This window comes from Hyperolius riggenbachi, chromosome 11, assembly GCF_040937935.1.
Source record: "Hyperolius riggenbachi isolate aHypRig1 chromosome 11, aHypRig1.pri, whole genome shotgun sequence".
In the NCBI taxonomy this organism is placed as follows: Eukaryota; Metazoa; Chordata; class Amphibia; order Anura; family Hyperoliidae; genus Hyperolius; species Hyperolius riggenbachi.
The window spans coordinates 113245262-113262658 of NC_090656.1; the positions used below are offsets into that span (position 1 = coordinate 113245262).

The 17397-nt window shown below is 45.4% G+C and overlaps 1 protein-coding gene across 1 annotated transcript in view; it reads left to right on the forward strand.

Moving 5' to 3' along the window:
• Positions 1 to 1017: 1017 nt before the first annotated feature.
• The window catches only part of LOC137538454 (cathepsin D-like), a 50593-nt gene continuing 34213 nt past the window's right edge, over positions 1018 to 17397 (forward strand). Inside the window, exons 1-2 of the mRNA XM_068260669.1 lie at positions 1018 to 1179; positions 13661 to 13817. Coding sequence (XP_068116770.1) covers positions 1112 to 1179; positions 13661 to 13817 — 225 coding nt within the window. The 5' untranslated portion in view covers positions 1018 to 1111. The remainder of the gene's footprint in view (positions 1180 to 13660; positions 13818 to 17397) is intronic.

Below are 17397 nucleotides of genomic sequence, written 5' to 3' on the forward strand. Positions count from 1 at the left end.
TTGCTAAAGTAGGATTTGTTGGTTTTTGTTAAGACTCTAATTGGTGCTGAAATTCCGATTTTAATGCAGAAATCAGCTTCTGTGATGGGTCTATCCCCTCCGATCCTTCTGATTGGCTCAAAAATTCTGCCTAACAGTAAATGCAGCTTTTACACACTTCTGATTGGCTTTTAATTTCCGATGGCTCTGATTGGCCAAAAAATTCAGACGAAATTCCGCATAGAAATTCCGCTATTTACCGATTACCTCTATAGATGTTCCGTTCTGGCTCAGCGGAATTGCCAATTTCCGTCCGGAATCGCAGAAATCTCAATTCCGCAGAATCCGACAAACAACCCTAATCGTTACCACCACCGATCGTTAGCAGGGAGATCAATAAATGGAAACACAGTTCCCACTCATTGATCTAAGTCCCTGTGTACTGAATTTGTGTGCCAGGAATCAGACTGGGATTGCACAAGTGGAAACTGGACGGTTCTGGCCCCATGAGGACCAGAAATGTCCTTTACCTCTTTTAAAGAGTGATTACTGTGATTGACTCACAATAACTACTGGGTCAGGAGACAAGACCGGCGCACATAACTCAGGCAGAGCGTGCGGGCTGCAGGGACGAGGTAGCGGTGCAAACGGCAGGAGTGGCAGGGATAACAGCGGCCAAAACGGGGCGTAGATTTCAATCACTGAAGTCCAGAACCGCATAACTAATAGCTACCTCCACTTTCTATTTACCAAAAGATTACATTTGCCAACAACAGGCAGCAGGTTCCTGTCTTTCCTTTTTAACCTTTTAGGAACTGTGGTGTTTACCTTGTTGCTGTTGTTTACTGTTGTAGTGTGTTCTGCATGAATTTGCCAACAATAAACACCTGCCTATTTGCATATACAGAGCTCAATGTAATCCTACAGGGAAGTAACTGTACAGTGCTGTGCTGCAACAAACACAAGGGTACTTGGAGGATTAGTAGGTCTCATCCTCCCTCCTTGTCACATGACTGCTGGGTCAGCTGATGCTTCTCATGAGACTTCAGAGTGCTGGGTCATTGCTGACAACAGAAGGCATAGCGGACTCGCTTATATATACAGAACAAAGCTGCTTACACGCCCAGTCACTATGGATGTAGCATTGGTGGCTGTGCTGCTGCTCTGTGCTCTGGTCCTGCCAGGATCTGCAATAATCAGGTGATGGTGAATCATATGTAGTATGTGGACTGTTACACTGTAATTGCTCAGTGTCTAGTGGTATGCTTTTCTATGTGCTGTTTTTCTCTGCTTGATACAGGTTTCCCTATAAGTACAGTAGATCTGGGCTAACCAATATTTTTGCATGTAGATCATATTTTATTTGTAATAGGTACTGTATAATCATAGATGCTTTATATGTTATTGCATTATTGATATTAAGAAATGTGGACTGTAAAAGCCTTATATACAAGTGTTATGTGAGGTTATACTGGGACCCATTATACCGTGGTAAAATGCGATTTCATAGAAGACAAGAACATCAGGGAGGCGTATGTAAAATTACGCCAGTGGTGAGCTGGGCACAGGGTGAGCCAAATGCTGCCTCTCAAATTCCTGATGGAGTTAAATACTATTCCCCCTCCGAATCGTAGCAACTCGGAGGGAGAAGTAATTCCGGGCTTGGAGGTTGCCAGACCCAGGGGAGGACTGGGACCTTTTGGCCTGGGGGAAAACACAAACTAGAGGCACATTTTCACAGAAGCCCCAGCCCAAATGACATCACATATATGCTGGTAGTCACGTGGGAAATACAGCAAGGACACGCGAGGGACAGCGTGACAGGTAAAGTATAAATGCACTTGCATCAGGGGCACATTATACATTTTGAGTTACAACGGTCAGGGTTTTCATCTCTCACACAAGTCCTGCAAGCAGCCCTTCTGGAGTCTAAGGACTGTCTGCCAGCAGCCCTCCTGGAGTCTAGGGACTGTCTTGTAAGCAGCCCTTTTGGAGTCTAGGGACTGTAAAAAACTTTTAACCTAGACAATATCTTATGTAGCTGTGCACATGCAGTTAACAATGGTGAGAGACCAGACATATTTTTTTCCCATGGACCCTGTAGACAAGCCTCTGCTCTGCATCATGCTGTGTATATTTACCAGTTTTCCCACCCTCTAATTGCTCTGTAATTGGTCGTTTATTTCCCTCAGCCAGCCTAGTGGTTCACATTGCCTTATACAAAAACCTGAATGCCCCAGGCATTGTACCAGCCCTAAGTCATTAAATGAGAGGCAGCCTGGGGGGAAATCTCCCCCCTTCCCCCCTGGCCAGTCCTCCCCTGGCCAGACCCCCAATTACCTTTACCCGCCCCACACACTACAGCAATTTTCATGAAAAGTTTTTCAAAATATCAGCCGCTCTCGTTCGACTTACATCAATAAAAAAGTGAAATTCCATCAGATTTCTTGCTTGAATAAAAAAAAATACATTTTCTGTACAACTGATCATTTTTATCAAATTGTTGTAAAACTGAATCTTTTTATTGTATCGTGTGTGTGACCACCTTAAAATGTACTTCAGACAAGAAGCATTTCAGGTTCCATACTTACCTGGAGCTTTTTTAACCCCCTTAAGGCTGCCCATCCCTCGCTGTCTCCCCTGGGTGGCTCTGGTTCCCCGCAATTCAGCCCGAAAGCCTGACCGAGTCGTACTTCATCGTGCATGCGTGACCCAGCCAGGCGTGCTCCCCATTCCACTCCCGGCTGTGGGAGCTTTCTGCACCTGCGGAGTACTACTGCACAAGCACAGAACGCTCTCAGCCATGGGATCGCTCCGGGCCACACATGCTGACGAAGCGCGACCTGGCCAGGCTTTTGGGCTGAATTGCATGGGACCGGAGCCACCTGGGGAGACGGCGAGGGACGAACGGCCTTAAGGGGGCTTAAAGGGAATGGGAACCGCATTTAAAAAAACGAGACAGATACTAACCCAAGGAGAGGGAAGGCTCTGGGTCCTATAGAGCATTCCCACTCCTCTCCTGGTCCCCTCGTTCCAGTGCTGGCTTGCCCGGTAGCAGTATTTGACTAATTTAGTCAAATACTGCTTTACCCGGCCGAAGGAGGCTTCAGAAGTCTTCAGGGAGCCCGAGTGCTCCTGAAGAAGGGCGGTCCTGTACTGCGCCTGCGCAAGCACGCTCTCTTGCACGCTCGCCTGCTCGTCTTCGGGATGACACGGCTCCCGAAGACTTCCAAATACTCTTTCGGTGGGGGATTGAAACTGGGGGGGGGGGGGGGCAGCACAGGATAGAGGGCACCGAGAGAGGAGACAGAAGGCACTATATGACCCAGAGCCTTCCCTCTCCTCGTATTTGCTTCGTTTTTTTTTTTTAAATGCGTCTCCCATTCACTAGCCCCAGGTAAGTATGGAACCTGAGCCAATTCTCGTCTCAGGTACACTTTAAGGCCTCTTTTCCATTAACTGTTGATAGGCAGTGAAATGCCTCTCAAACTCTCACAACTGCTCACTGCTGCCTGGTAACTGCTTGTTGCTATATTAGAGGGGACAGGGGGGGGGGGAGGATTGTAAGAGACACCTACCAATTTGCCTTATATTCCATTTAGTTATTCAACCCAACCTCCACAATTGTCCTACAATAATTCCATCTGTGACTTGGTTGTCGTGAAAAAGGTATTGGTTTATTGGTTAACTCTGTGACATTGCAAAACATAAAAGTGTGCCCAGACACATCATTAAAAACAACAGCGCTGTTGTAGATAGCTGCATTACCCCGCCATTCCCGAACACATCACCCAGTCATCCGTCAACCATGCACACGGGCCCAGGAGCAATAGAGCAAATCTGTCATTCCCACTTGGTTCCGGGTCTATGGAGCAAGAGAGGCTAAACAGGCCACATCGTATTGTTGTCAGCAAGTCCAGCAAGGAACATATAGCCGTCTGCAAAGCACTATAGCACAGCAAAAAGCGGCAGGCAGTCCGAAAGCACTAAGAACTTGCAGCCATCCAGCCTATTAATACTCACGCCTCCCGGCTGTATCTACTTCACCAAGGACCAGACGAGTAGCTCTATTCAGGGGCCCCTTACGTAATTGTTGGTGCATGCACTTGGTCTCTCCCATCAGCAGCGTTCCCGATTACCCTGTCTTCCAGCCGTTAATGTTACCGCCGTGCGGTGAACCACCAATCACTTGTATTCCCATAGGCAGTGCATAGTGAGAAGGTCCGGCTCCGCCCTCGCCTTCTTGGGCTGTCACGAGCACATCTCACGGGGTCACAGTTGCAGCATTGGGATACACGGCATCATCAGCTGAGACAGCCTGCGGGCCATCGCTGGGGAGAGCTAGACTAGGCGACGGTCCGGGTCGGCAGAGCGGCACAGCGTGCGTAGCCGACTAGTTTCAACCAGAGCTTCCGGTCTTCATCAGGGCGTGGCTTCCCATCAGGGGGGCTGAGCCTTAATGGGCTTCCTTCAGCTCCTCCCTCTTCACGCTAGTTGGTCCAGTGCGACCGTCAGACTCTTCCGGATGGGAAGATATTCACAGACAAACTGTTCCCCCTCAGTTCACGGTTCCCTTGACAGTCAGAGCAATTCTCAGTGGATTAACTCCTTGCCTCTCGTTTCTCTCGTCAGTGATAATCTGTAAAAAGTGCTGATCAGTGCTGATCAAAGTGTATTCCGCTATTTTTATAGCAACCTAGGAGGGAGGGGAATTCTCAATCCTTTTTCCAGGACTTTATTATATAAGTAGAAAAATTAGGAGAAATGGGAGCTAAAAATAATAATAATAACTTTGGGACTTTATTTTATAAACAGGAAACAGGACAGTTAGGGGCAATGGGAGCTAAAGATGACATTCACATATGGTTGAAAGGTTCAAATTTCTTACACTCTCCGTTATTCATCATCCATCAGCTCACAGACCACAAGAAAAACAAAATAAACCTAAACTTACGCCCTTCTCTCCCACCAGACATGGCTACTCGTCACTATCTCCACCCTTTACCCTCTACATCAGAGAAGAAGAGAACCCCTCATAAATAACTTTTAAGGGAAAAATCCACATTCAAGCCATGCGGATGCCTCGACCTCAATCGGTACATCCACATGGCTTCCCGTTGCAACAACATTGCCTCAGTCCTCTCCGTTCGTGTCGGCATCTCTAAATTATCAATACACATCGCACGAAGTCCCACAATCGACCCGCCATGCACTTCTTTAAAGTGTTCCGCCACTGGCGTTCTTTCCCCACCAGCAATGTTCCCCAAGTGCTCCAAAAGCCTTGTTTTAAATGCTCGTGTCGTCATGCCTACGTAATATTTATTGCATGGACATATAATGAGGTAGATCACCCACTCTGAGTTGCAGTTAAAGAATTTCTTCACCCTATACTCCCTGGATTGATCCTGAGAGGCAAATCTATCTGTTGTCATTATAAAGGGACAGGCCTTACAGGATCCGCATCTATGCATTCCCATTGGGGGGGGGGGGGGGAATACGGTCAAGCCACGTTCCTCCCTCCCTTCTGGGTAGCTCTGATCTAACCAAGGTATCCCGCAGATTCCTAGCTCGACGAGCTGTCATCAGTGGTCTTGGCCCAACAATTTTACTAATTCTTGGGTCTAACTGCTTGTTGCTGCCTGGTAACTGCTCACTGCTGCCTGGTAGCTGCTTGCCAAACACACAGCTCAACAGTTCATGGAAAAGAGTCCTAAGGCTCTGTTCACATCTAAAATCGAAATCCCAAACACAAGCGTTTTGTGTTTTTTTTGCGCAATTTTTTTAGCCTGCACGCTGGGTTTTTTGTAAACCGCTTTTCTAATGCGGTTTTGCAGAGCGATCTTTTTAATTCACTCTCTGATGCAAGTCAGGAAGTGAACTCTTTGACCTGGAAAATAATAAATACAATGTATTTATTTTTAAAATCACAAACGCAATCGATTTTATGAGCGTTTAGCGCTCTTCCGATACCTTCCATGCTGAGCAAAGCGGACAAAACACGCGGATATGAACCTTCTCATAGAGAATCAAAGCATTTTGTGGGCCATTTTGAAAATCTCCTGTGCTTGAAAAAAGGCAAAAAACGCCCTTAGTGTGAACAAGCCCTCAGGGCCCTTTTCCGTGAGCAGTTGATAGGCAGTGAAAAGACTGTCGAACTCTCACAACTGCTTGCTGCTGCCTGGTAACTGCTCACTGCTGCTGCCTGGTAACTGCACACTGCTGCTGCCTGGTAACTGCACCTTGCTGCTGCTTGGTAACTGGTTGCTACTGCCTGGTATCTGCTCGCTGCTGCTTGATAACTGCTCACTGAGCACACAGTTCAGCCGTCTTTGGAAATGGGCAGCTGAAATGCGCGCTCAGTGAACAGTTACCAAGCAGCAAGCAGTTACCAGGCAGCAGCAAGGATTTACCAGGCAGCAGCAGTGAGCAGTTACCAGGCAGTAGCAAGCAGTTCCCAAGGAGCAGCAAGGATTTATCAGGCAGCAGCAAGGATTTACCAGGCAGCAGCAGTGAGCAGTTACCAGGCAGTAGCAAACAGTTCCCAAGGAGCAGCAAGGATTTACCAGGCAGCAGCAGTGAGCAGTTACCAGGCAGTAGCAAACAGTTCCCAAGGAGCAGCAAGGATTTATGTGAAAGGGCCCTTACAGAGATGTTCTTTTTAAGTCACAGGTTTGCTTTAATAAGACCATTCTAAACTGTCCAATTCTGTAAAACAGATGTGTTTTTCGAAAAGAGAAGGTAAACTACATTTATGACACATTGGGTTTCTCACAGGAAAATGTACAAATGTAAAATTCACACATTGCTAAAGTCTAGACTACTGTACATTTCCCTACAGTGTCGCTCTCCCAGCTTTCAGATTGCTGGTATCGGTAACATGTTGTCTAGCTGCAGTGTGTGTTGCTCTTGCTCACTGCTGTCCAACTTCATGAGCAGGGGGCGTGGCTAGCATCAGATTTGGAGCAGAGCACCAATGTCCCGCCTTCGGGGACACATTTATTTTAATTTGCGTGCGCTTTTTGCAAAATCGTTGTTTTTTACTCATGTATTGTATTTAAATAGCATCACATTTTCAATGATTTGGATACAACACAGAAGAAAAATTGCATGTGATTTTGAAGTTAATTACATACATTTCAAGTAAATGAACTTCACTGATATGCACAGAAAATCGCAATCTAACAAAGTCTCCTACAAACCAGCACAAAAACGCGCACAAAATGTCATCCAAATAATACCCAAATAATTGCAAACACAGATGGTACATGTGGGAAGCAAGGCAGAATTCGCATTGATGAGTGTGAACGGTCCCTAAATGTGTTAGGCCTGTCACCCAGAGGCTTCTTGGTAGACTGCAGTACTCCTCCCACAGGATTTTTTTCTTTTGGTGAATAGGACAAATCTGGAGCTCAAATTACATTACTTCCATTTCAAAATTGTTTGTAAAATCTGTTTATTGTGCTCTTACACCTTTAATCAGAAAAAAAGACGTTGTTAAATGTACTGGAATTCTTGTAAGGCCCAGTTCACATTAGCATTAAACAGCCGACCAGAAGCGGAGCAGATGCTGTATAAACGGAACGGATGCGAACGGATCCAATGGAACCGTTCACATCTGTCCGCTCAAACTGATCCGTTCCGCTTAATGGAACGCAACTTTGTTGTAGCACCTATTTTTCAGGACCGCTGAGCCCAGCATCGGGGAGCAGTGGGAGAACGGAATGTTTCTTCACACTATTGAAACGGACCATTTGGAGGGCTAATCCACTGGGGGTGGGGATGTGGGGATGCTCCATTGGGGGTGTTGGTCTGGGGGAAGCTCCACTGAGGGTGGGGGTCTACGGGGACACAAGTGTCAGAGCGGGCAGGTGAGGGAGGGTTTCTTACCAGGCTTCCGTCTGTTGGCGTCCCACATCACGTCATGTGACTACCAAACTTGCTCCTTCCGGGTTGAAGGAGGAAGTGTGGTAGTCATGTGGCGCCATGTGAGACAGAAGGAGGAAGACAGAAGCCTGGTAAGTTAACCCTCTCTCACCCGCCCACTCAGGTGCATGGATCGTAGTGTAAACAGATCTGATCGACTGGTGATCAGATCCGTTTTCACAGATCCTTTAGCCAGTGTGAACGAAGCCTTACAGATCCGGTGAAGTGGAAACCGGATCCGCATTACCGGTCCGTTTGGCTTTAAAAAGACTCTGAAGTCTCAAAAAAAACTATCTTTTTATTTAATAAAAGTGTTTAACATAATAACCCTACGTAAACCCCCGCATCCCCACCACTCTAATCTAACTAAATACCCCCAAACTCCCCGGGGGGCAATCCAGGCAGTGCTTCCGTGTGAGGCAGGGCTATGAGCCGCTGGTCTGCCACTCAGCGCGTCTGTCAGCCCGGATCGCCTCCTCTCCCCAGCCCCTCTCCATCTTCCTTCACTGGCGGAGATCCACCGCTGACAGACGCATGTGAGGCAGGGCTGCAGCTCGTAGCTCTGCCTCACACGGAAGCGCTTAGGGCAGCAAAATCCACGAGCAAGAAAGTCATGGATTTTTCAGGGGAGAGGGTGGGGGGAGTTAGGGGAGATTTAGATAGTTTACAGCGTAGGGAATGCGGTGGTTTAGTTAGGGCTATTATGTTAAACACTTTTATTAAATAAAAAGATGCTTTTTTTGACACTTCAGTGTCTCTTTAAAATCCAACGTGAACCAAACCTAAGCTGGGTTTACATGGAATCTGTTGCTGTCAACTATAACACAACAGACAAGTGGTGGGAAGGTATTTTCCGTGTGTTTGTCTATGAGTCCGCATAGATGTAAACTGACCCATAGTGAGATATGGAAGATTCCTTTTTATCAGTGGTCTGTTGCGTTATAGCTGACAGCAACTGATTCAGTGTAAACCGAGCCTAAAGGTGGCCACACACCATACGATTTTTTAAATATCTGTTCAATTCAAGAATAGCAATCAATTTTTCTGACTGATTGTAACAATTCAAAAATCTGACCAATGTACCACACACCTATGTTCAATTTTCCCCCAATCATGAATGTGACGACAGTGGAACGCACGCTGGAACGCGGAAGAGGTGAGTCATTCCCGTCTACTGCCTCTTACTAATAGCGGCGGCTGCTGCTGAACTTAAGCTAGAGGGGGAGCGCAGATGGGGGACCCAGGTGAGGGTGGGTCCGACCCCCATCCCCGCCGCTGTGCCCAATACCGCCTTCCTGCCCGCTACCCCCTCCAGCTCGACGGCAAGTGTAGGACCGCCCCTGGGGGCAGGGCGCTAATTCTTCTTCTTGCTTGGACCAGCCCTGGGGGCAGGGAGCTACTTCTGCTTCTTGCTTTAAGGTTGAGGCACTTAGCCTATTATATATATACAGGATCTTCTCAAAAAATTAGCATATTGTGATAAAGTTCATTATTTTCTGTAATGTACTGATAAACATTAGATTTTCATATATTTTAGATTCAAATACACACAACTGAAGTAGTTCAAGCCTTTTATTGTTTTAATATTGATGATTTTGGCATAAAGCTCATGAAAACACAAATTTCCTATCTCAAAAAATTAGCATATTTCATCCGACCAATAAAAGAAAGGTGTTTATAAAACAAAAAAAAGTCAACCTTCAAATAATTATGTTCAGTTATGCACTCAATACTTGGTCGGGAATCCTTTTGCAGAAATGACTGCTTCAAGGCGGCGTGGCATGGAGGCAATCAGCCTGTGGCACTGCTCAGGTGTTATGGAGGCCCATGATGCTTCGATAGTGGCCTTAAGCTCATCCAGAGTGTTGGGTCTTGCGTCTCTCAACTTTCTCTTCACAATATCCCACAGATTCTCTATGGGGTTCAGGTCAGGAGAGTTGGCAGGCCAATTGAGCACAGTAATACCATGGTCAGTAAACCATTTACCAGTGGTTTTGGCACTGTGAGCAGGTGCCAGGTCGTGCTGAAAAATGAAATCTTCATCTCCATAAAGCTTTTCAGCAGATGGAAGCATGAAGTGCTCCAAAATCTCCTGATAGCTAGCTGCATTGACCCTGCCCTTGATAAAACACAGTGGACCAACACCAGCAGCTGACATGGCACCCCAGACCATCACTGACTGTGGGTACTTGACACTGGACTTCAGGCATTTTGGCATTCCCTCTCCCCAGTCTTCCTCCAGACTCTGGCACCTTGATTTCCGAATGACATGCAAAAGTTGCTTTCATCCGAAAAAAGTACTTTGGACCACTGAGCAACAGTCCAGTGCTGCTTCTCTGTAGCCCAGGTCAGGCGCTTCTGCCGCTGTTTCTGGTTCAAAAGTGGGTTCATGCTTCAACCTGCTGAAAAGCTTTATGGAGATAAGGATTTCATTTTTCAGCATGACCTGGCACCTGCTCACAGTGCCAAAACCACTGGTAAATGGTTTACTGACCATGGTATTACTGTGCTCAATTGGCCTGCCAACTCTCCTGACCTGAACACCATAGAGAATCTGTGGGATATTGTGAAGAGAAAGTTAAGAGACACAAGACCCAACACTCTGGATGAGCTTAAGGCTGCTATTGAAGCATCCTGGGCCTCCATAACACCTGAGCAGTGCCACAGGCTGATTGCCTCCATGCCACGCCGCATTTAAGCAGTCATTTCTGCAAAAGGATTCCCGACCAAGTATTGAGTGCATAACTGAACATAATTATTTGAAGGTTGACTTTTTTTGTTTTAAAAACACTTTTCTTTTATTGGTCGGATGAAATATGCTAATTTTTTGAGATAGGACTTTTGGGTTTTCATGAGCTGTATGCCAAAATCATCAATATTAAAACAATAAAAGGCTTGAACTACTTCAGTTGTGTGTATTTGAATCTAAAATATATGAAAGTCTAATGTTTATCAGTACATTACAGAAAATGATGAACTTTATCACAATATGCTAATTTTTTGAGAAGATCCTGTATATAGATTATATATATATATATATATATATATATATATATATATATATATATATAGATAATGCAGCTTACCGCACTGCAATACTAATCTTATGGGCCATTCACAGTGCGAGGTAAAGTCGCGTGGAAAAATGTTGCGTTGTGGCTACTCACTGCTTGTAATACATGATGCATTAATGCAAATGCAGATGCATTGCGACTTTAACGTTGCAATAAAACGCAACGTCCCACCGTGAATATGCCCTCAAGTAAGTTGTTCCTGATTAACTTAATTTCAATATTACTTTTCTTACCTAAATTATATTATATTTTTGCTCTTTGGAAGCATAAAAGTGTAACAGAGAAGGAGAAAACAGAGGAAAAGAGGTGAAAAAGCTTTGGGAATCGTGCCCTATATCATTTGCTCTCAGTTGCTCAACTGACATGACAACTGATTTGCAAAGTAATGTCCATGTTTTCCTATGGCTCAGTTCTCACTATACCTACTTTAACTGAAAGCTTTTTCACTATGCACTGCTATGGAAAGTTAAAACGCATCCATTTTTCAGCGTATAGTGTAAAAAGAGGCATAAAAAAATGCAATACTGAATTTACCTGGGGCTTTCTCCAGCCCCACGTAATCCATGAGGTCCCTCTGTGTCCTCTGGGTCCCCTCCGTTCTCCCCCTGGTGGCTCTGTTAACCATGCGACCCGGCCGGGATGTCTCGATTGCATGCCCGTTACCATGAGCATTTTGCGCATGCGCGGTTCCCGAAAGAATGAACCGCGCATAGGCAGAACGCTTATGGTGGCGGGTGCTGGATTTGTTTCTGCTAAGAATTGTGTTCTAGCTGACGAGAATTCTCTGGTCCTTGCTGAATTCCAGAACATGTGAATGAAATTACCTCATGAAGCACAATATGAAGCGCATTGATCTGAGCTAGCCACTCCCATTGTGTATAATGTCACAGGAGAACAGTGTAGCACTTTTCAGCAATTCTCCAATCGCTAGCATTTTGAAAAGGTCTTGGATAATATCTTCCTATGTGTTGTTTTTACACAGGAGTGATTCAATTACAGCTCTGCATGTAGCATTTCTGAAAAAATTGGGAATCTGTAGGAAAGATAGGAAAGCAAAAGCGCTGTAAAAATCACTTTAAATCACTTGCTAAAAATCTGTATAAAGGGCCTCACTGCGACCACTTTTGCAGCACTTGACATTTCCCAACGATCGGCAAAGCGCTGCAACAATTAAACCCTATGACAGTGGTTCCACAGCAGCGCTGTATGCAGCATTTTCAGAGCTATCCCTTTCAGAGCAATTCCATCCTACAAGATTGCTCTGGAAATCACTCTGAAAATCGCAGTGCTCAATCGCAAATGATAGCGTCTTGGCGACTTCTGGAAAGCGTAGTAGTGGGCCCTGGGCTTAGGTTGGATTTTATACTTACTGTTTTTCTGTATATTTTCTGCATAGCAAAACTGAGAATCAGTGTTTATCAATGGGCTAGTTCACACTTGAATGCGTTTTCACATGCAGAAGAGCAACTGGCAGCAATACAGCACTGTCAGGAAAGCACACAGAAAACTGACGTGTGAATCCAGAATGCAGAAAACTGAAGTGTGAATCCAGCCTGGGGTTCAACCGTTGCAGTCCTTGGCTGATCACTGGCGATTGCAAGCACTTGTGGGCCCCAGCCCTAAACATTACCAACATCACTAGCGCTTTTGATGTGAAACAAAGAGTGTGCAAAAGCAGCAGGAAACAATTGCATTCTTTATAAGATCAAGTAGGATACTTAGTTTGGTGCTAGAAAGGGTTATGCCCGTTGTGCAAACATCACATGCCTCATTATAAATACTTCAACAATCCCTTATTAAGGGCATTGTATTCTAAGTTCATGAGAGTGGTTACACGGACCTTCTTAGTATAATTAATACAGATATTTTATTTCTTATCTGGACTGTAACCACCCTTTTAACTTATATTTCTTGAAGACTAAAGTGCAACTAAGCCCAAAATTAATTAAGCAAATTTATAGTCATTAGGAAGATAATTGAATATGGAAACAAAGTATTTAAGCGATGTGGTGGTCAGAAAATATTTTTTTCAATGGAGAAATGAGCCTAAAACTTCAATACAACTTGCTTACTGGCCTGTCTGGGTTTAGCTAATGGGAAGGTCAATCAAGACTGACCGCGTGACTACCAAACTGAGAAGAACAATACAGGCCAGACTACATGTCCTAGCATTACAGTATATCATATTCTAAGGCCTGATACACTCGATGCAACTTTCAGGCAGATCAATGGGTTGAGTCGATAATTCTTGACATGTCCGATCGGATCATTTCTGCGCAAAATCGATCTCGTTATTGATCAGGAGCAGATCGGACATATTGGAAATTATATTGTAAATTATCAGTTCAACTCGATCTGACAGGAAGTTGCATCTTGTGTACAAGCCTTTATGTCTGTACCTGATTCTAAGGCCAATTTGGGAAAACCAACCAGCTTATCACCACTTCCTAATCTCCTCCCCTCCTTCAAATCCAGTCACCCTCTACTCCTCCACAGCCTGACCCACAACATAGATAATCTTATATCATGTTCACCCATATGTTCAGTTCTTCCGAATTTAAAGCAGTTGTAAGGTGGAAAGTACCTCACAAAATACAAACCTGCACTAAAGACTACGATTCTTAGATGAAGCTATGATAATATTATTGTTTACTGAAAATGAATATTTCTTGATCTTTTCACAGGATACCACTAACAAAATTCACCTCTATTCGATGGACTTTTACTCACGCTAGTGAGAATCTGACAAAACTGATTGGAGATGAAGGATACAACAAATATTATCCTGGATTTCCACCAAATGGGGGCCCCACACCAGAGACCCTGAAGAATTATCTGGATGTAAGTTTGATATCACGCATTATTTAAAGAGAAACTCCGGCCAAGAATTTAACTTTATCCCAATCAGTAGCTGATACCCCCTTTTACATGAGAAATCTATTCCTTTTCACAAACAGACCATCAGGGGGTGCTGTATGAGTGATATTGTGGTGAAACCCCTCCCACAAGAAACAAGAAATGTACGTACTCTTGGCAGTTTCCTGTCTGTGAACCTTGCTGCATTGTGGGAAATAGCTGTTTACAGCTGTTTCCAACTGCCAAAAAAACATGCAGCAGCTACATCACCTGCCAACAGTAAAAATGTTCACTGGAGTTCCTCTTTAAGACCCTCCCTGCCGTTTTTGTTCTGATTATATTGCTGCCTGTGATTGCTCAGGAAGTGAGGATTCTGCCTTAATGAGGAGTTTTTCAGTCAGACCAGGAAATAGCTAGCAGGAAGTCTGTCTGGAGACAATAGAATGATTCTTTACAATGCATTTCTGCAGTACAAATAACTCACTGTTCAGTAATTTGACCTAATCTTTGTGTTCCGTTGGTATCATATTGCTATCTGAACAAATACACATTCTGAATGTGCACTGCTTTGCATCCTTCATTTAGCTACAAAGCTGAATTAAAGGGGCATTTTTCCTGAGGTTATGGTGTCTTCTGGTGCTGCAAAGTGGGATGCTGCCAAGCAGAGCAGGATCATCCACCAGCAGGGCCGGCCCGCTCATGAGGCGGGGTGAAACATTTGCCTCAGGCGGCAAATCTGGGGGGGGCGGCACCCGCCTCTCCATGGACGCTGGGGCCGCCCGCTGAGCTGGAGGGGTAGCGGGCAGAAAGGGGGTATTGGGCCTAGCGGCGGGGAGGGGGTCGGACCCCCCCCTCCAACGCCTGGGTCCCCCGATCTGCGCTCCTCCTCCAGCGTAAAGTACCAGCCAGCGTGCATATGGCGAAGAGGCAACGGGCGGGGGGAATCACTCACCTCTTCCGCGTTCCATCGCGTGCTCCACTGACGTCACTTCCGGCAACGCCGCCCACTGTATTGTAAGTGGACGGCCTTGCAGGAAGTGACGTCAGTGAAGCGCACGATGGAACACGGAAAAGGTGAGTGATTCCTCCGCCCTTTGCCTCTTCAACATATGCGCGCTGGCTGGTACTTTACGCTGGAGGAGGAGCGCAGATCGGGGGACCAAGGCGAGGGAGGGGGGGGGTCCGACCCCCCTTCCCGCCGCTAGGCCCAATACCCCCTATCTGCCAGCTACCCCTCCAGCTCGGCACCCCCCCACGGCGATTTTTTCTAATTTTGCCTCAGGCGGCAAAAAGTCTAGGGCCGGCCCTGTCCACCAGGCAACCTAGGCAGGTACCTGGGGCCTAGTGGTTGTCAAGAGGCACACCTATCCTTTTTCTGACCCCTCTGTACTTCAGTGTACTGAAAGCACCAAAAGGGCGCACCAAAGCTACTACCTTGCCTAGAGCCTCACTTCAACTTACCGTAATCCATCTCTGCTGCCAAGACATAAGAATGACACTTATTCATATACTGAATACCAAATAATTAATTATGCCCACAGTCTCAGGAAACATTCCTCCAAACCTTAAGGTTCCTACCACAGTCTAGAGCATAGCTGCCAACTGCTCCTCTTTTGGAGTGACAGTCCCTCTTTGGGAGCCCTCAGTAGTGTAGGATGAAGATGCCACCTTGCTAAAGCACAATGGAAAGAGGAATCCGCACCTGCTGTTGTAGTGCGGTATAATCTTTCATCTAAAAAAAACCCTTTGCACCTGTGCAGTAGAGCGGATACGATCGGGTTTGGCTATTTCCGCCTCACCCGAACAAAGAGCCCTAGTGCGCCTACGCAGGATCGCGGAGAGTTAAATATATCATTGCTTGTCAAGCTTGTTGGGGGAGGTTTCGGTGAGCCAGCTCTGTATTCCCCGCAGCTACAGGGGACGGGAACCCTCATTGGGACCCTGAGGCTTCGCCCTTCTGACGTAAGTATCCCCCAGAGGTCTTTTTTTTTTTTTACTACAGGTTCTCTTTTTTTTAAAAAAAACAGTGCATAACAGGCAGACAAATGCCCCACTAAAGAGGAACTATAGTGATAATACCCAAATACAATTGCGTGGTTTTGTTTTAATTATCTTTATTTTAAGTTCTTCCAAGATACAAACATCATACAAATGTAATTAATATAAAAGAGAGAATCACACATTTTTTTACCACATACAGTGTTACATCTGTGTCATATAATATAAATAGAAATACCCCCCCCTCCCCCCCCCCCAATCCCAGTAATATTTCTTCAGTGTACTATTCTCCACTGTTACCCCTTATATCACGTGTAATCACTTATGCCCTTGTATATCTACCCCGTGGATTCTCCCATATCCAAAATTTCCATACACCCCAACTCACACCTCCCAACTCACTTCATCCAACTACCATTTACTCCCCTCCCCTCCGGCTCAGTCCATTACATCTTTATTTTTGCTCTCCTTTACTCAACATCTCTTATCACTTGTCGCTTCAGGGGGCTCTCATTCTCCTATATTCATCCGAGGTTTTAAATTCTTGCCATTGCCTCCATCTCTCCTCATGTCTCCCCATATCTCTGTGTACAAAGCTAGTTAATTCCGCCATCTTCCAGACCCCTTCTATTTCTACAAACCACTCCCACGCTGCTGGGCTCTGAATCAATTTCCAGTGCCTTGCTATGAGGGCCCTGGCTGCATTAACCAGAAATCTTATCAGAGACCTCTCATATTTCTTCTGTGGCCACTCATTGCAATGCAGTAGAAATAAAGCAGGGTCCTCCGGGGGTTCTTCCCCTGTTATTTGGAGAATATTTTTTTTAACTGCCTCCCAAAACGCCTGTATTTCTTTACACCCCCAAAAATATGCAGGATATCTCCCTTTCCCTCTCCACACCTCCAGCACAACGCTGAAGTGCCTGGAAACATCCTACTCAGCCTCTCAGGTGTAAGGTGCCACCTCATGAATATTTTATATCCTGCTTCCTGCCCCCTTGTGGATATAGATGACTTACTTGCCAACTTAGTTATTTTCTTCCATTGTTCTACTGTAATTGCTTTTCCGAAGTCCTTTTCCCAACCGGCCCAAATAAAGGCAGCAGGATTTTCAGTATTATTCAATGAAGCATAAATCTTTGAGAGGGTCCCTCTTCGTCGGCCCTTCCCCCTACATATCTCTTCAAATGGGGTATTTTTTCTACTTAGGGCCTCCTTAGTGCCACAACTCTTCAAGAAGGATTTAAATTGAATGTGACTCCATTTATCTAAAGTTCCCCTCTCCTCCTTTCCCTCCAACTCCTGCAAGGGAACCCACTCCCCATCTATCACTAGATCTTGGGCTATCAATCCTTTCCCTCCTCTCCAATTAGGATAACTATTTGGGTACATGCCCAGAGGGAAATTTCTATTTCCTAATATCGGCATGAGGGGGGTTGGCCATGGGGATATCTCCTCCTTTTTCCTGCATTCTTCAAAGGTCCCTACCATATTAAAATTGTGTTTTTTACAATATATTTATTTATAAATTATTTAGTCAGTGCTTGCCCATTGTAAAATCTTTCCG